We start from the raw sequence: 12236 nt of genomic DNA, 5'->3' as shown, positions 1-12236 counted from the left end.
TGGAATTCTCTACCACAAGAGGTGGTTTCTGCGGGTAGTATGGTGGCTTTCAAAAGACTCTTAGACTTACATCTCAAGGATCAGAACATTCAGGGGTATGTGAGATGAGTACAGCCACACACACCTACACAGGTTGAACTGGATGGACTATTGTCTTTATTCAACCTCACCTACTATGTAACTATGTAACTATGTAACTTACTGCAATATACTGTGTATATTTGGTGTATTTACTTGTTATTATAATTGGTTATTCACTGTTCTTTAGTGTTATTTCAACTGAGCCCTGGCTGTTTATCCAGGTGCCTAGTTGATTAATACTCTTTTCAAGCCTTTTCCTTGAGTAATAATGAACTAAGGAGTTAAAATCTATCTGCATTGTGTCAGGGTGTCATTTAAAAGGTATGCAAAACATGTCTGAACCTAGAGTGTTAGGAGGGCTGGACGGTTCACAGGGTCAAAGTGGCACAGAAGAACATACAATTACCAGCAACCCTCAAGGGGACAGTGCTACATTTGGGGGCTCGTCCGGGATGCTGCAGGTCCTAGTAAATTTGCAAAGATTTCAAACAAACTTCTTTCACGTCGTCATTATGGGCTATTATTTGTAGAATTTTGAGGAAATCAATTAATTTAATCCATACATAACAAAACATGGAAAAAGTGAAGCACTGTAAATACTTTCCAGATGCACTGTAGGACTTCCATCTCAGCACCTGGTGCATGGCGCAGCATTTTCCCTTTTTTTCCCCGAATGGATGAAACGCATTATATGAGGATAAAGGTACGATAAAGTTAACGCATTGTATGTCGGTGTTTATAATGACTGACTTTAGGGCTTGGGAATCAAATCAAAATTCTAGATGTACAAAATTACTTTGTAAACAACTCCAATGACAATATAAACTTTATGCGTTGCACGAAACGAGACAGCGATGGCAGAGATGGGTTCAAGGAGAGCTCCGCTTGTATAACAATCTTCTTCCATCAACCTGACAAAACAAATTTATTATTTCTCATCAGCAACAATAAACATGGAGGCAGCAACAATCAAGGCTAGGCTCACTTTATTGTGAGTGGGGATTGCATGTAAAATCACACATGTTCCCGACCCCCAGGCAAATGCGTTGCTCTTTAGCAGATGCAAGCCATTAATTCCTAATGGCACCCCTACGCATTGGTGCCAAACCGCATAGTGCCATCTACAACGCCATTTAAAAAAAAGGGTCAAGGCCTTCTTTCCGTGCGTTTCTGCCAGTAGGTCAGCCTATTGAAATGAATGGGCTGCCTACACACAGAACGCAGGTCACACAGATCTGAATAGAAAGTAACTAAAAGTGACGTTTAAAGTGGACCTGTCACTAACAAAAGATATTGCTAACAAGTCACAAAATACAGCAACAGTATATTCCTCTCAAAATGCCATCCTTGCGCTACAATCAGTGACTTTGCCTAAGGCTGAGATGATGTCATCAGGATGTTGCAGGCAGGAGAAAGGATTTCAGTGATCAGACTGTACAGTATAACTTTATATCGAGTCACAAGATGAGAGGCAGCAGCTGGAGCTGATCTATGTCAGACATTTGTGAACACGGATGGCACAGGCACCAGCATTTGTGACCCACAGATAATGGATAGTTGGCTGCGTACCATTGACCACATTTCCAACTTGGGGGCCCCAATATACAGGCTTACAGGCTGTGTCCCAGTTTTATAGGTGCCAGTTGGGGGACCCTGCTATACTGCTTTTTAGGCTGTGCCCCATGGGCCACTCTTTTAAAACTGCCAACCTGGGGGTCCCTACATACTGATTGCCAATCTAGGGCCCCCTATATACTGATACCTAGACTGTATCCCAGAGCCACATTTCTAAAGGTGCCAGTCTAGGGGCCTCTCCCAATGTGTTTATTCTTGGGCCCCATGCACGCTTTTTTAGATGAAGTTCCTTGAGCCCCATAAAAACTTCTCTAGGTGCCGGTCCAGGGACCCCATGTATATATATATATATATATATATATATATATATATATATATATATATATATATATATATATATATATATATATATATATATATATATATATATATATGTCGGATCTGGGGCCCATGCACAGTTAATTTATATATGTTAGACTTGGGACCCTATGCACAGTTATATATATGTCGGATCTGGGGCCCCATGCACAGTTATATATGTGGGGTCTGGGGCCCCAAGCACAGTTATATATATGTAGGATCTGGGGCCCCATGCACAGTTATATATATATGTCGGATCTGGGGACCCATGCACAGTTATATATGTCGGATCTGGGGCCTCATGCACAGTTATATATATGTTAGCTCTGGGGCCCCATGCACAGGTATATATGTCAGATCTGGGGCCCCATGCACAGTTATACATGTCGGATCTGGGGCCCCATGCACAGTAATATATATGTCTGATCTGAGGCCCTATGCACAGTTACATATTTGTCAGCTCTGGGGCCCCATGCACAGTTATATATATGTCAGATGTGGGGCCCCATGCACAGTTATATATGTCAGATCTGGGGCCCCCAAGCACAGTTATATATGTCGGATCTGGGGCCTCATGCACAGTTATATATATGTCGGATCTTGGGCCCTATGCACAGTTATATATGTCAGATCTGGGGCCCCCAAGCACAGTTATATATATGTCGGATCTTGGGCCCCATGCACAGTTATACATATATGTCAGATCTGGGGCCCCCATGCACAGTTATATACATGTCGGATCTGGGGCCCCATGCACAGTTATATATATGTCGGATCTGGGGCCCCATGCACAGTTATATATTGCACTTAGAACCAGTGGCGTAGCCCCCTAACCCATGGGATTTTAGTCTCTTCCACTAGATTAGTTAAAGAAACCCTTACCCCCTAAGCACATTTATTCTTTAGAGCAGGGTCCCTCATAGAACCTCCTTTAGAGAAGGGTCTCCATAGATCACCTTTTAGAGCAGGGTCCCCATAGATCCCCCTTTAGAGAATGGTCCCCATATAATCTATGGGGACATTTCTCTAAAGTGGGGAATCTATGGGGACCCTGCTCTACAGGGGGATCTATGGGGACCCAGGCCTGTTCTAAAGGGGATCTATGGGGACCCTGGCCTGCTCTAAAGGGGATCTATGTGGATCCTGCTCTAAAGGGGGGATCTATGGCATGGATCCCCTTTAGAGCAGGGTCCCCATAGATCCCCCTTTAGAGCAGGCCAGGGCAGGTCCCCCATAGATCCTCTGGCTGAAAGGCGAACGCATGTCATTGGCAGAGGAGACGCGGGGAACTGAGGAGAAGCCGCCGCTGCAAGTAAGTCTCTGTGCATTGAAGGGGGCACGCTGGTCTGTCTGCATTGAAAGGGGGCACGCTGGTCATTCTGCATTGAAAGGGGGCACGCTGGTCATTCTGCATTGAAAGGGGGCACGCTGGTCATTCTGCATTGAATGGGGGCACGCTGGTCATTCTGCATTGAAAGGGGGCACGCTGGTCTCTCTGCATTGAAAGGGGGCACGCTGGTCATTCTGCATTGAAAGGGGGCACGCTGGTCTCTCTGCATTGAAAGGGGGCACGCTGGTCATTCTGCATTGAAAGGGGGCACGCTGGTCTCTCTGCATTGAAAGGGGGCACGCTGGTCATTCTGCATTGAAAGGGGGCACGCTGGTCATTCTGCATTGAAAGGGGGCACGCTGGTCTCTTTGCATTGAATGGGGGCACGCTGGTCTCTCTGCATTGAAAGGGGGCACGCTGGTCATTCTGCATTGAAAGTGGGCACGCTGGTCTCTCTGCAATGAAAGGGGGTACGTTGGTCATTCTGCATTGAAAGGGAGCACGCTGGTCTCTCTGCATTGAAAGGGGGCACGCTGGTCATTTAAACTTGTATTTAGATGCATTTTACTTTAATTACATCAGTATTTTCATAACAAACAATACATATGCTTAGGGGGTAAGGGTGTCTTTAACCAAGCTAGTGGAAGAGACTCGAGTGCTAAAATCCCGCGGGTTAGGGGGCGCAAATTACTTGCCTTGCCCCGGGTGCTGACAACCCACGCTACGCCACTGGTCTTGCCTACAGTCAAGCATGGTGGTGGGAGTGTCATGGTCTGGGGCTGCATGAGTGGTGCCGGCACTGGGGAGCTACAGTTCATTGAGGGAACCATGAATGCCAACATGTACTGTGACATACTGAAGCAGAGCATGATTCCCTCCCTTCGGAGACTGGGCAGCAGGCAGTATTCCAACATGATAACGACCCCAAACACCTCCAAGATGACCTCTGCCTTGCTAAAGAAACTGAGGGTAAAGGCGATGGACTGGCCAAGCATGTCTCCAGACCTAAACCCTATTGAGCATCTGTGGGGCATCCTCAAACGGAAGGTGGAGGAGCGCAAGGTCTCTAACATCCACCAGCTCCGTGATATCATCATGGAGGAGTGGAAGAGGACTCCAGTGACAACCTGTGAAGCTCTGGTGAACTCCATGCCCAAGAGGGTTAAGGCAGTGCTGGAAAATAATGGTGGCCACACAAAATATTGACACTTTGCGCCCAATTTGGACATTGTCACTTAGGGGTGTACTCACTTTTGTTGCCAGCGGTTTAGACATTAATGGCTGTGTGTTGAGTTATTTTGAGGGGACAGCAAATTTACACTGTTATACAAGCTGTACACTCACTACTTTACATTGTAGCAAAGTGTCATTTCTTCAGTGTTGTCACATGAAAAGATAGAATAGAATATTTATAAAAATGTGAGGGGTGTACTTACTTTTGAGAGATACTGTATGTCAGATCTGGGGCCCCATGCACAGTTATATATATGTCAGATCTGGGGCCCCATGCACAGCTATATGTTGGATCTGGGACCCCCATGCACAGTTATATATGTTGGATCTGGGGCCCCATGCACAGTTATATATATGTCGGATCTGGGGCCCCATGCACAGTTATATATATATATATGTCGGATCTGAGGCCCCATGCACAGCTATATATATATGTCAGCTCTGGGCCCCCATGCACAGTTATATATGTCGGATCTGGGGCCCCATGCACAGTTATATATATGTCGGATCTGGGGCCCCATGCACAGTTATATATATATGTCAGATCTGGGGCCTCATGCACAGTTATATATATGTCAGCTCTGTGGCCCCATGCACAGTTATATATATGTCGGATCTGGGGCCCCATGCACAGTTATATATATGTCGGATCTGGGGCCCCATGCACAGTTATATATATGTCGGATCTAGGGCCCCATGCACAGTTATATATATGTCAGATTTGGGGCCCCATGCACAGTTATATATATATGTCAGATCTGGGGCCCCAAGCACAGTTATATATATATGTCGGATCTGGGGCCCCATGCACAGTTATATATATGTCGGATCTGGGGCCCCATGCACAGTTATATATATGTCAGATCTGGGGCCCCATGCACAGCTATATGTCGGATCTGGGGCCCCATGCACAGTTATATATATGTCGGATCTAGGGCCCCATGCACAGTTATATATATATGTCGGATCTGGGGCCCCAAGCACAGTTATATAAATGTCGGATCTGGGGCCCCATGCACACTCCTATAGATGCTGGCCTAGGGGCACTGATTTCCAGGGACCAATCTATGGCGGGGGCATACATACTTCTCCAGGTGCCGCTCTAGGGGCCCCTCCCAAACTTCTCTAGGTGCATTTTCTGGGGCCCCATGAAAACTTGTATATACGCCGGATCTGGGGCCCCATGAAAACTTGTATATACGCCGGATCTGGGGCCCCATGAAAACTTGTATATATGCCGGATCTGGGGCCCCATGCACACTCGTCTAGATGGCGGCCCGGGGGCCCCATGCACTCTGGTATAGACGCGGCTGTGGGGGCCCCATGCTCTCTGGTCTAGGTGCCGTCCCGGGGCCCCAGCTGGAGCAGATCCCGGTCTGGGTGGGGGAGGAGGAGGAGATCTCTCTGGAAGAATTCCGCTTCCGCTGGCAGAGGACAAACCCGACCGATCCTCATCCTCCACCATGGCGACATCCCCCCAGAAATCCCCCAGCACCCCCAAATCCCCCCCATCCAGGAAGAAGGACGACTCCTTCCTGGGGAAACTCGGGGGGACCCTGGCCCGGAGGAAGAAGGCCAAAGAAGGTAATGGGGGGCTCAGGGGGGAGGGGAGAGGGACCCCCCACTCACTGATCACCCACCCAGTGTTATTATTATTATTATTATACACAGAGATACATTGTTATTATACACAGATATATACTCCGATCTCTAATATTCTGTATACAGGACTTCTCATACTTCACTACTCTGTATATAGACTCTGATACATTGTTATACACTGACCTACCTGTATATAATATCACATACATTCTATATTACATTATCTATACATTACATATCACTAATGTATACCATGCACTGGAATATTATTAATATTAATAATTATTATTTTTATTATTATTAATATTATTAGATGTACCACTGCTCATTATAGATACTGTCACTGCCTAATATACCTAATATCAACATTATTATCATTATTACACACACAGATACTGAGATTTTTTATTATTATACACAGAGATACATTGTTATTATACACAGATATATACTCCAATCTCTAATATTCTGTACACAGGACTTCATACTTCACTACTCTGTATATAGACTCTGCACTGTAATATTTTTATTATTTATATATATATTTATATATACGGTATATATATATATATATATATATATATATATATATATATATATATATATATATATATTTATTTATTTTTTTATTAATATTATTAGATATTAGATGTATCACTTCTCATCATAGATACTGTCACTGCCTAATATACTTCCAATCTCTAATATTCTGTACAAAGGACCTCATAATTCACTACTCTGTATAGAGACTCTGATACATTGTTATACACTGACCTACCTGTATATAATATCACATACATTGTATATTACATCATCTGTCATTAGCTGTAAAATACATATCAATAATGTATACCATGCATTGGAATATTATTATTAATATTATTATTATTATTTGTATCACTACTCATTATAGATACTGTTACTGCCTAATATACTTAATATCAACATTATTATACACACATATACTGAGATTTATTATTATTATTATTATTATTGTCACAGAGATGCATTGTTATTATACACAGATATATACTCCAATCTCTAATATTCTGTACACAGGACCTCATACTTCACTACTCTGTATATAGACTCTGATACATTGTTATACACTGACCTACCTGTATTTAATATCACATACATCATCTGTCATTATCTGTAAAATACATATCAATAATGTATACCATGCATTGGAATATTATTATTAATATTATTATTTGTATCACTACCCATTATAGATACTGTTACTGCCTAATATAGCTAATATCAACATTATTATCATTATAATACACACAGATACTGAGATTTATTATTATCATTATTATTATTATTGTCACAGAGATACATTGTTATTATACACAGATATATATACTCCAATCTCTAATATTCTGTACACAGGACCTCATACTTCACTACTCTGTATATTGACACTAAAACTTTGTTATACACTGACCTACCTGTATTTAATATCACATACATTGTATATTACATCACCTGTCAATTATCTATACATTACACATAATGTATACCATGCACTGACTTAGTATTATAATTATTATTATTAACATTTCTCCTTTAGAGTCTGTTCACACTGAGGCGACACGACTTCGGGGGGCGACCTGTGAAGTCGCGTGCACCGCTGTGCACCGCGACTTTGGCGCGACTTGCAGGGACTTCACATAAAGGAAGTCAATGCAAGTCGCTCCCAGGTCGCCCCAAAGTAGTACAGGACCCTTTTTCTAAGTCGGAGCGACTTGTGTCGCTCCTATTAGAACGGCTCCTGTACTACTCAATGGACCGCGACTGACCGCGACTTGTCAGGCTGACAAGTCGCCTGACAAGTCGCGGCAGTGTGAATGGGCTCTTAATGTACAGTATGTGATTTCAGTACTCAGCATAATTGTTATCATTACTTAATACACCTAATATATAAATCCTATAATAATAATAATAGTAATAATAACAATATTTTCATTATAATACATAGATCTTATTAGTAGTAGTATTTACTGAGAATTCTTTTTATTAGTATTAGTGTACAGAAAGTTACTGAGATTCATTATTATTATACATTGATCTCTAATATTTGATACACAGGACTTCTCATACTTCACTACTCTGTATATAGCCACTGATACATTGTTACACACTGACCTACCTGTATATGACATCACTTATACATTGTGCATTACATCATGGGGGAGATTTACTAAAATTGGAGCATGCAAAATCTGATGCGGCTCTGCATGGAATCCAATCAGCTTCCAGTTTTTTTTTTTGGTCAAAGCTTAAAGCTGGCCATACATTATACAATTTTCTTATTCAATTTATTTTAGATTTATTTACAACTATGTAGTGCAAGGACCTGTCTGATTGCATACAAACTGAAAGTGTTTGGGTTTCACCCTATAGTATATGGTTTTGGTAAATCTAAAGGAAAATTGTACAAGAGAATTGTATAATGTATGGTCAGCCTAAGGCTCCTTTCACATGGGCGCCTTCACCAAATGGAATCTGCTTGCTCAGGGGGGTCTCTCTGCTGATGACAGGGCACAGCCCACCCTCCTCTATGGGGCAATTGGATGGGAAGGGGCTGCCTGTCTGATGCCATTTGATGTGGGGAATAGGACCACCATCCATCTGTTTTTGGCAGACTGAATCGGATCGGATGGTATGTGTTCCACTGACATCCGCCACTCCATAGAAGAGACTGGAGGGTCCAATGAGGTCCGCCCGAAAAACTGATTGGACAGCCCGCTTGAAAGGGGCCTTAAAGAGGAGTTCTGCATGGAGAAAAAAAATTAAAAGTCAGCAGCTACAAATCCTTTACAAATCCTGTAGCTGCTTACTTTTAATATATAGACACTGACCTGTCCAGGGAGCCCGCAATGTCAGCACCCAGGCCAATTTTTGGATCAGCTACCGGGTGCCGCCACCATTCTTTCTAAGGGAAACCGGCAATGAAGCCTTTCAGCTTCACAGCCGGTTCCCTACTGTGCATGCGCGAAGCGTGCTGCGCATTCTCATAGGCTCGGTGGTGGGGGAAGAAGAAGGAGGATGGAACTTTCAGTGGACAGCGCAGCGGTGAAGTCTCCCGGAAGTAGGGAAGGGTACCTGTCGTCAAAAACAGGTACCGGTTCCCCCCCTCCCCCCTGAAAGATGCAAATGAGCAGGAGTTCCACTTTTGGGTGGAGCTCCGCTTTAACAAGCTGAAGTTAGAAGCTGATTGGCTACCATGCAGAGCTACACCAGATTCTGAGTGCTCTGTTTTAGTAAATCTCCCCCCATGTGTCATTAACTATACACTATGGAAGAATACATTCTCATGCACTGAAATACTATTATTATTATTAATATTATTTATATTATTTTTATTATTATTATTAATATTATTTGTATTATTATTATTATTAATAATATTTTTATTATGATTATTGTTATTTTTAATATTATTATTGTTATTATTATTAATATTATTGTTATTTAGCTCTTCTATATGTAATATAATTTACTCAATATAGTTTAAAGACACGGATACATTGTTATACTCTGAGTGTGTATAATATTTCTCGGGGGATCAGGAAGGAATTTTTTCCCCTGCTGTGGCAGATTGGATCATGCTTTGCTGGGGGTTTCCACCTTCCTCTGGATCACCTGTGGGTATAGGATTGTGTATATGGGATTGTAAGGTTGGGTTTTCTTTACTGCTTTTTTATTGGTTGAGCCAGATCGACTTGTGTCTTTTTTTAACCTGACTAACTATGTAACTATTTATATTACCACATCTGTCATTAACTATACAATCTTACTATTGGGGAGATTTACTAAAACTGGAGAGTGCAAAATCTGGTGCAGTTGTGCATAGTAACCAATCAGCTTTCAGGTTTTATTGTCAAAGCTTATTTGAAGAAACTGAAGTTAGAAGCTGATTGGTCACCATGCACAGCTGCACCCGATTCTGAGTGCTTCAGTTTTAGTAAGGCCTCTTTCATACGGGTGTTGCGTATGTCCGTATATCACCCCATCCGTTTGCGGGTGATATACGGACATAATGCATGTCAATGGGATTGTGGATGTCAGCGGATGACCATCCACTGACATCCGATTTGCGTCCTTTCAGTTCTGTTCCGTTTTTTGGAACGGAACAGAACCCTATTTTTCTTCTGTTTAGAAAACGGAAAGGACGCAAAATCGGATGTCAGCGGTGTCACCCGCTGACATCTGCAATCCCATAGACTTACATTATGTCCGTATATCATCCGCAAACGGATGGGATGATATGCGGACATACGGACCGGATGACACAAGTGTCATCCGTGTCCGTAAAAAAAAAAAAAGTGCCGGAGCGGATCGAAATACGGTCCGCCCCGTGTAAAATAGGCCTCTCCCCCTATGTCTTTGTGGTGTTATTATTATTATTTGACTGTTTATTTTGTTACTGATACAATGTTATATTCAGATGTAATATCCTGTGCACAGTGCTATACTGTTAGAACACAAAGCTGACTCTTCTATACTGGGCCCCCCCGGATTTCCACCCCCTTCCTTCTGTCACCCCCATGGCTTGGGACTCCTAAAGCTTACCATACACATTACAATCAGTGTTAATTTTGGCAGCAAATTTCAATCTAGTTTTAGTCTTAGTCTTAGGACTAAAATGGCATTTTAGTTTTTGTCCCATTTTAGTCTTGTGCAAGTGTTTTAGTTTTAGTCGTATTTAGTCGACTAAAACTCCAGTACATTTTAGTCGACTATAACTCATTTTAGTCATCTATCATCGAATGGGTGTAGTTCAATTGTAATTTGTAATGCATTATTTAAGCATTTCTCTACAATTTCCAAACTCATTATATACTACTGCTGGTCCTGGAGTGAAAATCTAATATGTTATTATTTATGGTATTAAGCTTTGAGCATGCACCAGTGTTAATTTTGGCAGCAAATTTCGATTTAGTTTTAGTTATAGTCTTTTGACTAAAATGCCATTTTAGTTTTAGTCGTATTTTAGTCATCTGAATTGTTTTAGTTTTAGTCGTATTTTAGTCGACTAAAATTGTGTTAATTTAGTCGACGAAAACGTTTTAGTCGGTTTTAGTCGACGAAATTAACACTGATTACAATCTGATTGTACAATCTCCTTTAGACAAGTATATAGTGCAAGGGCCTGCCTGATTTAGGTAGATTCTCCTATTTGGTAGCTCTGAGGCTGGGTTCACACTGATGAGGCCGCCGTTCCCAGCAGGGGGTCCGGTGTGTCCCTGTTCAGGTTTCGAATCAGGTCTGAATGTTCGCCTGAATTCGCACCTGAAACAGAGCCAAAGACGCACAGGACCCTTTCCCAATGCGTACCGCGGCCGCTCCGGGGCTGTGTGAACCGCCTCCATTGAGAGCCGGTCACACTCTCCTGTCATGAGAATTGGATGTGGAAGAAACCCACATCCAATGGTTTTCATTGGATTGCATGGCATACTAGCTCATTATGAAATACTTACCTTAACCACTTAAGCCCCGGAGGATTTGGCTGCTAAACGACCAGGGGCTATTTTGCGATTCGGCACTGCGTGACTTTAACGGACAATTGCGCGGTCGTGCGACGCTGTACCTAAACGAATTTGGCGTCCTTTTTTTCCCACAAACAGAGCTTTCTTTTGGCGGTATTTGATCACCTGTGCGATTTTTTGATCACGCGCTATAAACAAAAAAAGAGCGTCAATTTTGCAAAAATAGCAATATTTTTCCCTTTTTTTTATATGAAATTCCCCCCAAAAAAAATGTAAAAATCAAAATTTTTTAACATTTTCGGCCAATTTGTTTTATGCTACCTATGTTTGGTAAAAAAAATCGCAAAAAGCGTATTTTGATTGGTTTGCGCAAAAGTTATTGCGTTTACTGACTAAGGGAAAGATTTTTGTCATTTTTGTTGTTTTTTTATTTAACGCGTAATGGCGGCGATCTGCGATTTTTTTTGCGGTACTGCGACATTGGGGCGGACAGATCGGACCCTTGACTGACATTTTTAAAACTTTTGGGGGTACCAGTGACATTACTACAGTAATCA

General features: G+C 42.2%; 1 protein-coding gene across 1 annotated transcript in view; it reads left to right on the top strand.

Annotated features, from left to right (window-relative positions):
• The first annotated feature begins 5892 nt into the window (after positions 1-5892).
• The window catches only part of PARVA (parvin alpha), a 134172-nt gene continuing 127828 nt past the window's right edge, over positions 5893-12236 (top strand). Inside the window, exon 1 of the mRNA XM_082270290.1 lies at positions 5893-6163. Coding sequence (XP_082126416.1) covers positions 6043-6163 — 121 coding nt within the window. The 5' untranslated portion in view covers positions 5893-6042. The remainder of the gene's footprint in view (positions 6164-12236) is intronic.

This window comes from Pelophylax lessonae (genome assembly GCF_965119305.1).
Source record: "Pelophylax lessonae genome assembly, chromosome: 10".
Taxonomy (NCBI): domain Eukaryota; kingdom Metazoa; phylum Chordata; class Amphibia; order Anura; family Ranidae; genus Pelophylax; species Pelophylax lessonae.
This window is presented reverse-complemented; position numbering and strand designations above follow the sequence as displayed.